The following is a 16,930-nucleotide window of genomic DNA, read 5'->3' as shown; positions in this document are numbered from 1 at the left end:
TTATACAGTAGCCTAATTGGGTGGTAGTTAAGGCATGGGCAATGATGGGCAAGGACATCCCTGGTCACCTTGCCACCAAGGAGCAATGCTAGGCCCAGGAGCAACACTTGAAAACACACACACACACTCAATTATTTCCAGTAGTGATTTTTCCCAGCCTGGCTTTTTACTGCACTTTTAGCATGAAACACTTCATATCTGTTTCTGAGCATTAGGTTGTCTCACATCAGAAAAGTGGCAGTTGGTGGCTGCCATGTCAATGTGACTGATGTGAATCCAGATTTCAGACAGTTTTAAAGTGCTGAATCCATTTTGGGGGGAAAGTTGAGCATCTTCGAGAATGTCTGGATAAAGTGTCTTAAACCTGGTCTGGATTCACTGACGTGGGATCCCCAGCCATCACTGCATGGAGAGATTTAGGTAATAGAGCTACGGCTCTTAAATTTTTAATTACAATTCCCTTTTTTATTTTTAATAAACATCTCTCCAATCTCTCCATCACCCAGAGGGAGACACCCTAATTTAAGCTGACCTCTGGTAAATATAGAAAGGTGAGTGATAAGCCTCTTGTTATCAACATGGCAACTTGATTTGTTATTAAATTCAAAGGAGAGAATGAATGCCAGGCGGAAACCTGGAAAACCAAATGCTTTCCAAAATAGAATCTAATTTAATGTGACACATCATATAACCCAGAAAGAACTTATCTAATAAAGGAGATAATAATAAACATTTTTGTATCGCAGCATTATTAGGCAAGGAATCCCAGTTCGCAAGCAGCCCTTCACTTTTAATTAAATGCTTAAAGAACGCTAGCCTGACTGTTGGTGTCCGCTTCCAACCATTTTTTAAAAATAACCCTGAAATTTGTACATGTGTACAGGATGAAACTACATCTCTGTCCCCAAAATCACTTTTGACAGGATAATTGTGCCCTCAGATTATCTGAGAATGTCTAGCTTCATACGAGGAACATTTCTCAAGGAAGGTCCTAACATTTGTCACAGGAAACACAAGCTATCTGCTAAGAAAGTAAGAAGAGCTCTGATGTTGGATCAGACCAAAGGACTATCTAGCCCAGCTCTTTTGCTCACAGTGGTCAGGAAGATGCTTTTGAGAAGTCCACAAGAAGGACATCAAGGCAATAGTCCCCTTCCACTACCAGCGCATGCTGCCTATGGTACTGGAGGGAATATATAGGCCTGTTACAGACTGCCAAAATAAAGCTGCTTCGGGTCTCTTTGGAGGTATGCTATTTAAATGATGCCTGGGTCCTAAGAGTCTGGAGGTCGCGCCAAAGCCACACTCCATTCCTAAGCACCGGAGTGCAGATTTTGGTGCAGCTTCCGGATTCTTAGGATGCATGCATCATTTAAATAGCATACCTCCAAAGAGACCCAAAGCAGTTTTATTTTGGCAGTCTGTAACAGGCCATAGCCTTCAGTGGGACCTGTGTTTAAAACAATGTGTTTGAAAAAGTATCATAGGGTCTTAGTAGACCATAACTAAACATGAATCAACAGTATACTATGGCAGCCAAAGTGCAATTCTGGACTGCATCAACAGGAGTGTAATGACACTCTGTTCTGCTCTGGTCAGATCTCATCCAGGATAATGTGACTAGCTAGGGACACCACACTTTAAGAAAGATATTGACAAGCTGGAGCCTGTCCAAAGGAAGATGACCAAGATGGTCAAAGGTCTGGAAACCCAGACCAATGAGGAAAAATGTATGGAGCTGGAAATGTTTAGCGTGATGATACATTATATGGAATGTGGAGTAGGCTTGAGTCCTAGTTATGGGGCAAAGTGATGATGATGATGATGACAATGATGATGACCTCCTCTTCAGAAGAGGACCCAAACCAATGAGTTCAAAAGACAAGAAAGGTGATTCTGGCCGACTACTGCAAACACTTTCTGATGGTAAGAGCTATTTGTCAATGGGATAACCAATGGAATAACTCTCCTTTATTGGAGGTTTGTTGGAGTATGGATGGCTACCTCTTACGGTGACTTTAGCTGACGACTCCTGCACTGGGGCAACTTTCTAACTCTACTGTTCTGTGATTCCATGACTGCTGAGTTCAGCTTCAGCAACCACTTTAATTTTTGATAGGGGGGATCCATTCAGGAAGTTATAGATCAGGGATGCAAAATAATTTTACTGTCCACAACAATGATGTTTTGCTCCTTCATGAGACTAACATATTTGGGGAGGAGGTTGCTTTCACTTTATATAATTGCATAAATCTCATTGTATTTCAGGCAAACTACATTTTGATATTCAAGGAAACGCTTTTGCATAATAGCAGAAAAAATATTTTCTGCAAAAAAAGGGGTTTGGTTTTTTTGTCAAAAGTTTTCTGACTTATATAGGGTTCTTTTTTGTCAAATAGTTTCTGACTTTCGACTAAGGCAAACCTATCAGGGGGTTTTCATGGCAAGTTCCTTCAGAGGGAGTTTGTCAGTGTCACCCTATGAGGCTGAGAGCATGTGTTACCTAATGGGTTTCCATGGCTGAGCCAGGATTCGAACCCTGGTCTTCCGAGTCCTAGTCCAACACTCAAACTACTACACCATGCTGGCTCCCAACAAGGCCATAGAGAGGGAGAGAGGGAGAGAGAGAGAAACAGAAACAGATAGGTCCCTCTTCCCACTGGCTGCACACCTAACTTCACTTGTCACACTGAGAAGTGATTCCAAAGAAGATCCTAAGATGTGGAAGGTAACCATGCGCCTGGCTGGTTGTTTTGTGAGGGGTGCACTAACTCAGCCCCATGGCACAAGAAATGTCCCTATGGAATTCTTCTGAGGTAAGCAGTCTGACAAACACACTCCAATCCCTCCCTGGCCCTCTTCCTCCCAAGTTCCAGCTGGTCTATTTCCCTGCAAGGTTTTGCCGCCGATTTTGAGCAATATGAAGCTGTCAAGTATAATCAAGGATAGAAGTGATGTGGCCTTTCCAAGCCATTAGTTGAGAATTATCTATGAAAGTTGCAAGTTGTTCTGTGCCCATTTGCTGACTGTACACTCGGCATCTCATTTGTTTCCTTCCGCAGGCGCTTATGGCTCAATCCCAGGAGCTGCTCCTCAGATGGAGCAGCAGCTGCGGAGGAACACAACTTGCCCTGGCTGGAGCACACTAGTGCTGGCGATCTGAGCCCAGCCTGCATCAAGCAATTCCATGACACTGATGGGGAACAAGGAAGCAAGGGGTGTCCAGGTGTGCTAGGTTACTATTAGTCTTCAACTTGAACTGGGAGATGTAATTCAAGTGGCTCCTACTACTAGCCTTTATCATCCTTGTCAGCAACCTACCCAAATGTTATCAGGTGCCCAGTGCCACAGAAAGGGTTTATGTCCATGCAGAAAGCCTGCTAGGGACTTTATCACATGGGGACCTATGTGATTACATCCCGAAAATGGTTAAAATGGTGACATCCTGGAAAAGCACACAAATGCTCAATTGATTATCATACACAGAGCACAACAATGTGTTAAAAGCACATTACTACTGTGAGAGAGTGGGTTGAAAGTGCATTTGTTTTTTCAGACAGCCGTGGAAAAATCCTACTGATGGCTTGGAAATAAGTGTTTTGTGCATGTGCACAGAAGCAGTAGTTGCGTCACCAGAAGTCACCCAGAGAAATAAATCATTTTATTTTATTTATAAAGTGCCCCTGCCTCTCCTCAGCTGATGGTTAATGGGAAAGGCTTAAGGAGGAGACACATTCACACACAGAGAGCCAAGGGAGGGAGGAAGAGAAGCAAGAATTTCTCTGTGTGTGTCTGTGTTGTATGTGCCCACTGCCCCTTTAAGAACAAGGCTGCCTCCCTCGCAGCACAACAAAGGAACCATGGGGACAGGGAGAATCCTGCAGATGGTTATCAGACTGTAGCAATTGCACAAATAAAGTGAAATCGTGAATGCAATGGAAATGAAAACATAGTATTCTCCTGAAAATGTCTATTTCCTAATTCATGTCACTTTCAGTTTGGATACAAAGTGGTTTGCATTCAGCATTGTATGAAAAGCAATTGCAAAATTGTGCCTAATACCCTGGATAACCCCAGGTTCTGTCCAGTTTAAACTTCCAATTTCCCCCATGTGATAAAGTCACAGATAATTTCACTTTGGCCTGGCAGTTCAAGGCTGGAGCAGTGACCAAAATGGTGATAGGTCTGGAAACCACCAAGCCCTCTGAGCAGCGGTTTATGGAGCTGGGTGTGTTTAGCTTGGAGAAGAGAAGGTTAAGAGGGGACACGGATAGCGCTATTTAAATATTTGAAGGGATGTCAGGTCGAGGATGGAGCAAACTTGTTTTCTGTTGCACCAAAGACTTGGACACTGAGCAATGGTTGTGGGGTGTCCTATTTTGGAGGTTTTTAAACTGAGGCTGTATGGCCATCTCTCACAGGGAGGGCTTGCATGGTGTCTTCTGCATGGCAGAAGTGGTTGGACCAAGTGGCCTTTGAGGATTTCTTCCAACTCCATGATTATAGGAGTCTATGGAAAGGAACCAAAGGTTGGAAACAGGCCAGGGGAGTAAACATTCTCTGTCAGGAACTTACTAAGAGCAGTGGTATCTGTTGGAGAGGCCCTTCTCAAGCCAATACGCTTTATAAATAAAGGTTAATAATAATAATAATAATAATAATAATAATAATAATAATAATAATTCAAATTGCTGGTCATGACCCACAAAGCCCTATACAGCTTAGATCCAGACTATTTGAGAGACCATATATGCCCATATGAACCTGCTAGAGCCCTAAGATCTTCAGGAGAAGGCTTTCTTTCAGTCCTGCCACCATCACAGGCTTTCTTGGTGAGGATATAGGAGCCTAGAATCCTGAGGGTCTATCTTTCTTCTGCCTTGCCCTAGAGTAGAGATTCCTAAACTTTGGTTCTCCAGGTATTTTCAACTTTAGCTCCCAAAATCCCCAGCCCCTGTGGCCAATGTCCAGGAATCATGGGAGCTGAAGTCCAAAAGACCTGGCAGATCAAAGTTTGGGAGCCATTGCCTCTGAGGGAGGGGTCCTAGAGACTGTATTTGCTTTGAGATGGTCTAGGTAAAATTTTGTTTCGGTCCTGATTCTACCTATAAAAAGATGCCAGAGCCCATCAGCTTAAGCGAGGGATGTGATGTTTTACTCTTGTTGCCCACCTGCTGTATCTGTTAAGATACAGCAGGTGGTCAATGATACAAGCTCATCTTGTATCAGCAATGCATGTGAAATTTTGGTATGACAAAGGCTGCAGTCCAACCTCAAGGAGACAAAAGTGTAATTGCTTATATAATTCTGTTTTCTGTCCTCCTTTTCCCAGTTGAATCAGTTTCATATCTCATCTGCTGATTTTAAATATTGTTCCCATTCTATTGATTAGTAGATCACAATGTGGGACTTTTGGGAGGGTAATACCATTTCTACTGCTCACTTCTCTGAATGATGCACTGCACTTTTTGGCTCAAAACATATACCAATGAGTGGGAAAAGATGTTTATTTTGGGATGACATACGTTCAGGCATTTGGATTTTGAGAGAAAAACTGTTCAAAAGTGCATTATTTAAATATACATTTTCCTATGACTTTGTTTTGTTTTAGTCAGATTAATTCAGAAAAGGGATGAAAGGAGACTCATGTTAAACTCACAGGGACTGAAAATAGTTTTATCCCACTCCAGTTCAGTGGCATCATAAGGGCTGGTATCACCTGTTGTGGTAACTTATGGTGCCTACCCCTTCATTGACTTCCTCCCATACTACACCATACAGAATCCCTTAGTACAGTAATGTGTTTTTTAAGGGTTTTTTGGACTAATATTACTCATAAATTGTAATTCCTGCATATCACTTATTGTGGTGGAAATAGTTGTGGCATGTTTATATTGTTTATGTCACAACTATTACCATTATTCAATGATATACAGGAATTATGCTTTTACTAGGCATCAGCTACATGGGGAGAAGGAGGTCCATCCTGCTGGTGAATCATGTTTCTATCAGGGGTTTTGGGAAGACAGAAGTTGGAGCCAGGAGGGGTCACTTAGAATCCCAGGATCCCACAGATGGAAGGGACCCTAAGGGCCATTCAGTTCAACCTATTTCTGTCATGCAGGATGACACACTTCAAGTGCTCCTGGAGGCAGACGGCCATCCAACCCCGTCTGAAAACCTCCAAAGAAGGAGACTGCACCATCCTCTTGTGAGTTGTCTTGGGGCCTTTTCTGAGAGGTGCATCTGAGGAAGTAGAGTTTAAACTAGGAAAGCTCATGCTGGCAATTTCTTTCTTTCAGTTAGTCTCAAAGGTGGCACAAGATCTCTCTGCATACTGATTCCACAGGTTAATTCATTCAAAGAAAGCAACATGTTGCCTCCATCCCATCCAGTTGACATCCCCTCCAGTTTTCTTATGGGAAATAAGCCCTGGGGAGCAAAATAATAAACAAGAGAATAAGAATAAGAATAAAATATGACTGTACCTTGATTCCTACCTGGGTAAAGAAGGGCTCATATATCTCCACCCCTTTGTCCGATCCTTGTAGGAGGACCTCTTGTCCTCTCCGCCAGCTGTACCGGACGGGCGGATTGGAGTTGGCCACGCACCTGAGAAAGACCGTCCGCTCATAGTAGAACTGCTCCTTCGCTTCCCCAATGCTCTGGTGGACGGTCACAATTGGATCGTCCAAATCTGGGGAGAGAAGGGGAGAAGAAGGCAGGAGGTTAGCACAGGCATGAAACACAGGAAAGGTACCGCAACATACACTGCAGCCACAATCCTACATCGTCCATGTGCATTGCAAATCGGATTTATATACTGATTGATTGTATATTCTGTTTTTCTTCCAGCATGGAATTTAAAAAAGTGGTGTACAATCATTTAAAAACAAAATGCAGCTGCATTCTATATAAATCATAGAATGGTTGGCATAATGCTAGACTGTTACAGTCTGCCCTCCCTATCCACAGATTCTTTATCCATGGATTCAAACATCCACAGCTTGAAAATATTCAAACAATACTGTATATACAGAGGGACCTTGGTATCCTCTGGAATTTGGTTCCAGGGCCCTCCACAGATACCAAAATCTGTGGATGTTCAAGTCCCATTAAATGCAATGGATAGTAAAATGGTGTCCCATATATAAAATGGCAATATCATGATTTGCTTTACGGAAGTTATATATTGTTTGAATATTTTCATGCCATCAATGCTTGAATCCATGGATAAAGAATCTGTGGATTAACTGTAAATTCCCAAAAGCAAACCTTGATTTTGCCATTTTATATAAGGAATGCTATTTTAGTATTTGTATTTAATGGGACTTGAGGAACCATGGATTTTGATATCCATGAGAGGTCCAGGAACCAAACCCCATTGTATTTGATATAAAAAGGGCAGAATGAGATACATATAAAGAGTAGAATGAAGAATCACAATTCAAAGATGCATAGTTGTTTATATATAAAAGGAGTGAATGTAATCTGAAAGAGTTGGAATGTGAGATAAAAGGTTTTGAAAGTAGAAGAAACAGATATATCTTAACTCAAATTTGAAGGATGAACCAACAAGAATGCATTATACTGACTATCATGGGGAAGTGGGGCAAAGGATCTTGGACACTGTAAAATTCTAAATGACTGATACATATATATAATTTTCATGCATCACTTTTGTATGCTTTTAATTGTATCATTCTTTTAAATTGTAAGTCATTCTAAGTCCCAGTTTTAGGGAACAAGTGAAATTAATAATAATAATAATAATAATAATATGGTGATGATACAGTCGGCCCTTCTTATACACAGATTTTTTATACACGGATTCAAGCATACATGGTTTGAAAATGTCCCAAAAAAGTATTCTTTTATCTTGATTTTTCATTTTTTATAAGGGACACCATTTTGCTATGTCATTATATTTAATGGGACTTGAGCATACATGGATTTTGTTATCCACGGGGGATCTTGGAACCAAACCCCAGCGGAGAACAAGAGTCCACTGTACTTGCTGAGTTAGTAATTTATAGAAATATAGTAAAAGCAAAATATAGCTAAAATGCCTCTTAGTAGAAAAAGCTAAAACATAATTAAACCAAACTTCAGTTAAAAACAACACAAGTTACAAGTAATTTTAATGCGCATGAAAATACAATAAAACAGAGGCACAGCATCCTCCCATAATGCAGAGGGATTCAAAAATAATGGTGCAAAACTGAGTAAGAACAGCTTTACTTTTGCAGCACTGTTTTTGAATCACCCGGTATATCATCATTCGACACAATGCTGGAAAAGATCTTTGTATCATTAGACAGTCATCCGCATTTTGTGCCTTTGTTTATTTGTTTTGTAAATGCTTTCTCCTAGTTCTGTTAATATGGTATGTAAATGTTTATTCTTCATTAAAAAATGATCAAAAATGGGGGAGAAAGTTTGAATGTGCTGCAACAAATTAAGAACAAAATGCCTCCTGGAATAAAAAAACACGTCTTTGCCTGCTTGCAGAAAGTCCCATAACTTGGTAACAGCCACCAATGAGGCTAAATTTACACTCCCATGGCTGAGGCTGCATCCACACTGCAGAAATAATCCAGTTTGATACCACTTTGACCACCATGTCTCAATGCTATGGAATTCTGGGAACTGTCAGAGAGAGCTCTGATGACACAACAACAATTCCCCGAATCCCAGTGAATGGATTGGTACATTGGAAACAGATTAGGGTTGCCATAAATCAGGACTCCAAACTGGGACAAATGTTGGACAAATGTAGGACAAGATTTTTCAAATGGAGGACACTTTTTGAAAAATGGAGACCGCGAAAAAATGCTGTTTTTTAAAAAAATGTTAAATAAATGCATGTTTCTTAGGATGATCAAAATGGAGACATTTGGGCAATATTCCTAGGACAGATGGCAGAAATGGACTTCCCTTTCGGCCCAAACCTCCCCCTCCATTCCAAACACACACCGACACACATTTGGGCATTTCACATGGCTTTATTTAACATGGCCTCTTGCACATTCAGAGGAAATGTTTTCTTATTAGCTACATCCATAATATATGATCAATCCAGTCAGCCTTCCACATTTGCAGGCTTGATATCCAGGAAACCGATCCAGAAATAGGCAATAAGATCCGTTCACATTTTTCCAAGGGGTTTAGGCTTGTTGTAACTCTCTCTGCCATCATCATTTTCCCCTGTAAATTTATCTATGGCAACCAGTGTCCTGTATGGTTTGAACACTAATCATGACTCTGGAGATCAGGGTTTGAAATGCAAACTCAGCTATGAAATCCAGAGGGTGACTTGGGCATGTCACACTGTCTCTCACTCACAGAAAGATGGCAAAGAGAAATCTTGCCAAGAAAAAAACCCATTTTTGAATCCCCATTTCTGTGAGGCTGAGAGAGTGTGATATGAGTCCTGAACAACTTGAAAGCATGCAACAACACAGACACACACAGCCATCAAGTTAATAAACACACACACAGCCAGTGCCTTGATGCTGCGTGCAAAAAACCACACAACACAACTTGGAAGAAAGGCCACAACTTATTAGCAAGCCATTGGTATGGGTTGGCACAAAGCATGGTCGGATTGCGAAATCAACAAAACCCGATGTTGTCTGATTAACCAACCGGCAACCACCAGGCGCTTGGGATGACCTAGGGGCATAAGAACACAAATTGCCGCAAACCATGCATGCTCACATATTCACTAAGCCCTAGTCCAACGGGAGCGCACCGCGTTGTATGGCCCCGCCAATGGCCATACGCCTGCCCAATTCGCCCGGGTACCTAGTGACAGCCCAGACCAGAGCACCTGGCCCTGGTACCTACACCTGCCGATCCTGGCCTATCTGCCGCCCAAAGTTGTGACAAAAAACCCCAAACAAAGCGTGGGTGGGGGGGGAAGCTACTCGTGTCTTCCTCCTTCCTCTTGGCTCCGCTCCGTGCAAAGCCAGCGCCGACTGAGGGGACGGGCCGACAACGCGGCCTTAAATAAAGGCCTAGGCCGCGCCCCCTCCAACAGCAGTGCGGGGCTCCTCCTCCAGGGGAGCCCAAACAATGAGCTGCCCTGGGGACCGGAAGTCCCGCACCACAAGTCCGGCTCCCAGAGCTCGCGGGGCGGAAGGGCAGCCCTTCCGCCCCGCGCACCAATAGGGAGCCGGCAAGCCCAGAGCAGTTCTGGGGCAGTAGTGGTTTTGTGCCGATTCTTCGGCAAAACGGCCTGCCTCCCACAGCGAGGTGGGCGTCTTTAATCCACACACACAGATTTCTCCCAATACACTTCTTGCAGGGTGAACCAGTCCCTGGGCCACAACAGGCCTGACCATCTCTAGGCAGCCTACTCTAGTCTAGACTCACACAGCTAGGTCTTTGACTAATAATATAATAATAACAACATGGAAGGCCCTTTGCAAACTGACGTCACAGATTTTAGGTCTTTGGGTGCAATAATATTGCCCTCCTGCTTCCCCTTGTCCCCGCTTGCCCTCGCTGCCTTCTCTTATCACGTTGCCTGGAGCACCTCAGTTCCTCTCGCCGGCCAGGAGCAAACAGAGGAGAGCTCCTCCTCTATGAGCTGGGCAGCCAATGGGGGCAGAGACCTGGAAAAGCCCCGCCCCTGCCAGAACGGAGCTCCAGTCCCAATGAGCTCTGCGGCTCTGGGGGCTTGCGCGGCGGCGGATCGGTGGGCGGCCTCACTTGTCCCTCCTTGCTCGCGCGGAGGTGTGAGGCTTGCGCGGGGCGGCCGGCCCTTGCTTGCCCTCCTTGCCGTGCCCTCGCGCGGAGCTCTGGAGACTTGCGCGGTGGCGGCGGCGGGTCAGCGGTGGCCCTCGCTTTGCCCTTCTTGCCCGCGTGCTCCGTGGAGGCTTCGCGGGGTGGTGGTGGGTCGGCAGCAGCCCTTGTTGGTGTTGTTTTGCCCGCGCGGCAGCGCGGAGCTTGGGGGCTTGCTTGGGGCAGCGGGGCAGCGGACAAGGGGAGCAAGTGAGGGCCGCCACCGCAAAAGCGGGTAAAGGCGCCGCCGCGGTGGCGCCCTCACAAAACACAGGGGGGGCGCCCAGGGCAAAGGCAGAACCGGTGGCGGACCGTGCACAACGGTCCAAAAGCGTGAAGTCCCCGCCCCCGCCGGATATAGCAACCCTAAACCCAGGAAATAGTTAAGGAGACCAAAGAATGTGAAATTGCATGTGCCTATTGCCAAGTGAGCATGCCACGTCTTCTTTTTTTAAAAAACAAACAAACAAACAAACATATGAGTTTATGAATATAACGTTAATATACACATTAAACATTAATTGCCAACAAATTAATCACATCCTATTGGAAAAGTGTTCCAGCTATTAACTAATCCCTCATATATAATATACCTCTCTTTATTATTTAACCCCCCTCCTCCCCCTCCCACAGGAACAGTCTTTTCTTTTAAACTTCTTTTTTCTTCCCATGTAGAAATCAGGTAACATAGTTTTTTGTGGGTTTTTCGGTCTCTGTGGCCATCTTCTAGAAGAGTTTCTTCCTGACGTTTCTCCAGCAGCATCTGTGCATCTCAGAGAATGGCGAAACGTCAGGAAGAAACTCTTCTAGAAGATGGCCACAGAGACCGAAAAACCCACAAAAACTAAGGCCATGAAAGCCTTCGAAATCATTAACTGTTTCTTAACAATTTCCCACCCCAAAGTCATTCTTTTTTCCATTATTAACCCAAACTCTTCTTTCAGTTGACCCAATAAACCTTCTTTTTCCATTATAAAATCACACATCCATTCTCTGATATAGTATATTGCTTCCATCTATACAGATCCCCTTTCCTTATCCTTCCATCCATAAGAATACTGCATGTGCTGCTATCATGGTTTGATTAAATACTGTACTCCTCTTTCTCTTGTGATCCTATATTCCTATATTACCACTTTTACGTCTTTCTTTATTTAAATGAATTTTTTCCTTACATTTTATTAATTTCTATTCTCTTTTCATCTGAATGTGTGTATTTTAGGGATATATGTCCCTTTAATTCTTTTACTTGGCAACAAGTAATACGTTTTATGAATAATGATAATTGTTGTGGTGGTTCTATACCACCTATTATTTTCTTCTGTGTTGTTCTTTAACCTTTGATTTTTAGTAGTTTTAGTTTCCTGTATCCATTGTTGGATTTCTTTCATAGTAATCTTAATATGTTCACTATTTGTTTGTTTGACTGATTATATCCCACTTTCCTCCCAAATGTGGCTTAAAGCAGGTTAAACATAAAACAGAACATATAAAACAAAATAGAGTATTAGTGTTTGTAAAAAGCATTAAGCCATATATCCATTAAACAATGCTTCAAAGCATTACATGAACGAAATGAAAACACTTAAATACACTTGCATATAAAAAACATTGGCTGCATATTCATTTGGGCAACGTTGCTTTTGACTAATGAGAGGTAATGTAAACTCCATGGCCATAAAGTCACAGTCGGGTGCATCTACATTGCAGAAATAATGTTGTTTTAAACACCACTTTAACTGCCAGGGCTCCATCCTACAGAATCCTGGGATTTGTAGTTTTGTGGTGTGGTGTGTGTGCGTTTTAATTTAATAGAGAAAGTTACAAGATAGTTGAATTGCAAGAGCATTCATAAAAACTGTGAGAAAGAACATTAAGGAATCCCACCACAAAGTGAAACATCGTATTATATGACATACAACAATAAGACTACCACTCATCTGCATCAGTTTTAACATACTTGTCATAATATCACACCTCCAAATATCAAATCCTTTCTTATGTTAAAACAAAAATCAAGAATAATGCCTGCTAAATCGGATATGGCCATATCTCCTCTAATTTTTTAATATATGCAAATAAAAGCTCCATAATTTCAAGATTCACTTCTGACATTGCCATTGGCTTAACAAAATCGGTCAGTTTTGCCATTCCCAATCCGTCATTTGTCTCCAGCTTTCAGAAGAATCCAGAGTCGTCTTCGTTTATTTCTAGCATCTACTAATCTTTCAGCTGTAATCAATAATATATTAGAATGGTGTGTTCTTTTCCACTTTATTTTCACAATCAACCATATTAATAAAAACAATTAGTCCAGTCTAAAGGCTATGTCTTCTCCAAGATCTTTTGGTAACCAAACAACAATTTCTCCAAAATTCCCTGCTTTTCCACACACTGGGATCTGTAGTTTTGTGAGGCAAAAGCACTCTTGGCAGAGAACAAAGCCCTTGTAAAGCTACAAGTCCCAGGACTCCGTAGGCTGGAACTGCAGTACTTAAAAGTGTGTCAAACTGCATTATTGTGTACAGATGGACACATTCCTTGTCTCCTTATGGATCGTGGCCGTTGTTTGGCAAGAAATATTGCAGAACATCAACATTCTGTACTTAATTTTGTGTGGATTCTGGAACAAAATGGAACTCAGCAACAGTAAAAAGTCCCCTCCCAGTGAATCTGGGCTAAGGAAATGTGCATATTTCTGCAATGGCACACATAATTGGCAAATCGTGTCTGCCTCAAATGTCATTTTTAAAAACCCAGCTTGATCCAAGGAAAGCCGCTGAAGCAATAAATACAAGTCAAATGGAAGCCACGTTTGACTAGGAGAATTCCCCTTAATCCAATGAAACCTATGGGATGCAATTCAGCATTTGTCACCTGGAGTGACTACTTTGCAGGCCCCAAGACTTTAGCATGTTTGCCACAGTATATATTCATAAGAGATTGCACACAGCTTATTCACTCATAAGAGGACCCCTCCCCCAAAGACATTTAATGTACTGGAAGTGTCAAAGGAAAATATGCTTTTCCCTACCAGACCCAAAAAATAAACTGACAAAGCGAAATCTCAATTTAAAGCCCCAGAAATTCTACAGAGAAGTGGAAGTAAATGTTGCAAGAGACCTTCACTTTCATAACAGTGAGGCTCCAGGCAAAGGGGGCAAGGGAGAATTTGTGACCCTGAAGTCTGAATCCTATTGTTGACTTACACAGGTTCACAAGTGACGAAAACGCTGTCTTTGGCACAAAAGAGCTACGTGTGAGATTTGGATGGATTGTCATTAGTCCCAAGTACAGTACTTCTTATCAGGGTTTCTCGACACTTGAAAAACCCGTATTTGTACATTTGAAACAACATTTGTGAATATTCTTTCCATCCCAGCACAATCATCATACAGTTGGTCCTCCAGATCCATGGATTTAAGCATCCATGGCCTGAAAATTTTCAAAAGAAATCCAGACCTTGATTTTGCCATTTTATGCAAGGGACACTATTTTACTCTTCCGTTGTACTTAATGGGACCTGAGCATCCATGGATTTAGGTATCCACAGATAGTCCTGGAACCAAACCCCAGTGGATAACAAGTGTCCAGTGTATAACTCTGTGAGTGCAAAGTTATGTTTGTCTCCTTGATTTAGTATCCCAGGCATAGTCTTTGACGTTAAACTATGCCAAGGGGCACATGTCATTCTTGTTGATTGCCTTCAAGTCATTTCCAACTTATGGTGATCCTAAAGTAAACCTATTGTGGGTTTTTTTTGGGGCAAGGCTTGCCACTGCCTTCCCCTGAGGCTGAGAGAGTGTGACTTGCACAAGGTCACCCAGTGGGTTTCCATGGCCAAGCTGGAAATCTAACCCTGGTCTCCAGAATCGGAGTCTTAACACTCAAACCACTATGCCATACTGGCTCTCAGTGCATGGCCATGGCATGGCTCCCCAGGCCATCTTAACAGCTAGTAGCCAAACTGAGTGAGTTTGGCTACTAGCTGTTCTGCTGCTGATTGGGAAGCAAAGAGGATGATGTTTCTAGCACCTTCCCATGACCCAGCAAGGCTGTGGCAATCAGAAATAAGACCCCTGTTGCAAGTCTGCACTGCAGCATTGCTTACTTGTGCGTGGAAACATCCTCCTCCTTGCACCCCACTCAGAAGCTGAGCAGACCTCCATTAGCTGATGAAGCAATAGCAGCTTTTTTTATATACCACTTCATACCAATAATAATAACATACCACACTAAACAGTCTCTAAAGGTTTACAACTTTAGGGTATTAATTTTAGCAACCTCAGAAGGATGCAAGGCTGAGTCAACCCTGAGCCTCTGCCTGGTATACAACTCACAACCTTGGGGTTTGTAAGTGAGTGGCTGCAGTACAGGCATTTAGCCACTGCGCCTGGTGGACTTGAAGGGCTCAGGCCAAGAGACATTGCTTATTGATGCATCCACAACTAATTTGCTGATGCTGGATATCAGTGGATATTGTCTTGCAAGGCCAGGTTTACTTACCCCATTAAAAATGGAAATCAGTCTTTATCAGACTGAGAAAGTGTGACTTGCCCAAAGTCAACCAGTGAGTTTCATGACTGAGAGGGGACTTGAACCCCCAGTCTCCACAGTCCTAGTCCTATGCACAAACCACTGCATCATGCAAACTTTTTAAAAAGGAGGCTGCCATTCCTGAGGTCCTCCAGGGGTATTGATTCACCTTCTTCCTTTTGGCCAGAGGTTTTTGGAGGCATTGAAGGCCAACAACAACAACAACATAGCTCTAGAGGGCCACATGTGGGCACAGAGCTGCATCTTTGCCCTCCCTTGTTGTCAGTGCTGAAGGTAGTGATGAGTGAAGTGGTGTCTGCATGTGCCAGAATACTTTGGTAGTTTCCTGGAGTATTCTGGCCCTAGGGTTGTCCCCAAATCCCTCCATTACCTGGACACTCTTTTGCCATGCCAGGTGGCTATTCGTACACTTGCCCATTTGTCGCTTCCATACATTGCCCACACTAAGATGAGAGCCAATGTATTTATTCATTTATTTTGTTAAAAGAGTTATACATTAAAATATAACATGCTCCTTGAATATCTGGAGTAAAAGTTAATTTTATTTAAAACATTTTAAGATGGGGTTTCAAAATAGTAAAAGAGTTCCTGTACCTTGGAACAAATACTGATAAGAATGGAGAATGAAGTCAAGAAATTGGAAGAGGACTAGGAATGGAAAGGGCAGCTATGAAAGAACTAGACAAAATCCTGAAGTGTCACGATATACAGCTAAACACTAATGTTAGAATTGTCCAAGCCATTGTATTCCACATTACCATGTACGGATGGGATAGCCAGACAGTGGAGAAAGTAGATAAGAAGAAAATCAACTCATCAGAGATGTGGTGGTGGAAAAGAGTGCTGAGGATACCAAGGATGGCCAAAAAGACTAACAATTGGGTCTTAGAACATATCAAGCCTGATGTCCGGGAAAGCTGCCAGCAACACTGACCGTAGCTGATAACAGAGCCTTTAGTTTAGTGGAAGTAAAGCAGACCCTGCAAAGAAGCAGTCCGAGGGCAGGTCGAGAATACGAGCCGAAGTCAGGATTCCAGAGATTCCAACGTTCCGAAAGTCAAGCCGAAGTCAGGATACCGGGAAACAGCATAGTCAAACAGTCCAGGGTCAAAACAGCCAAGAGATAACGAAGTCCGGTCCGAGGTCAAGGTAACAAAGAATCTAGATACTAGGAGCTAGTGCTAGCAGCAATCACACCGAGAGATCATGCAATAAACTCTAGCAACCAGCATTAGTCTCTCTCCCACTTAAGTAAGGGAAACTCTCCCTCATGCCACCTGAGGCTGGTTGGCTAATTGCCTCTCGGCAATCCTCTGTGATCTGCGTCTGCAAGCACTCTCGGCTCTTCTCTCTTTGTAAGAAGGCACCTGCAGGCAAGCTTCGTCTCCAGAGTCACTACTAGGCTGTGGTACCGAAGGAAGCCTCTCTTTGGCACTAGGACCTGGTTGAACCTCCTCCTCTGAGGCTGGAGGATCACAGCTGGGACCTGGCAGGGCAGGAACAGCACCTGGCGTTGCCTCAATCAGCTCTTGCTCTGGAGGAGGCTCATCCTCCTCCTCATCCTCCGAGAGCTGATCTTGGCTGG

General features: G+C 43.1%; 1 protein-coding gene across 1 annotated transcript in view; it reads right to left on the bottom strand.

The window, feature by feature from the left end:
- The window catches only part of MDGA2 (MAM domain containing glycosylphosphatidylinositol anchor 2), a 548,385-nt gene that overhangs the window by 261,746 nt on the left and 269,709 nt on the right, over window positions 1–16,930 (bottom strand). The window contains exon 4 of the mRNA XM_042446600.1: window positions 6,501–6,697. Within this exon, the coding sequence (XP_042302534.1) occupies window positions 6,501–6,697 (197 nt within the window). The remainder of the gene's footprint in view (window positions 1–6,500; window positions 6,698–16,930) is intronic.

Source organism: Sceloporus undulatus, chromosome 1, assembly GCF_019175285.1.
Source record: "Sceloporus undulatus isolate JIND9_A2432 ecotype Alabama chromosome 1, SceUnd_v1.1, whole genome shotgun sequence".
Classification (NCBI taxonomy): Eukaryota; Metazoa; Chordata; class Lepidosauria; order Squamata; family Phrynosomatidae; genus Sceloporus; species Sceloporus undulatus.
This window is presented reverse-complemented; position numbering and strand designations above follow the sequence as displayed.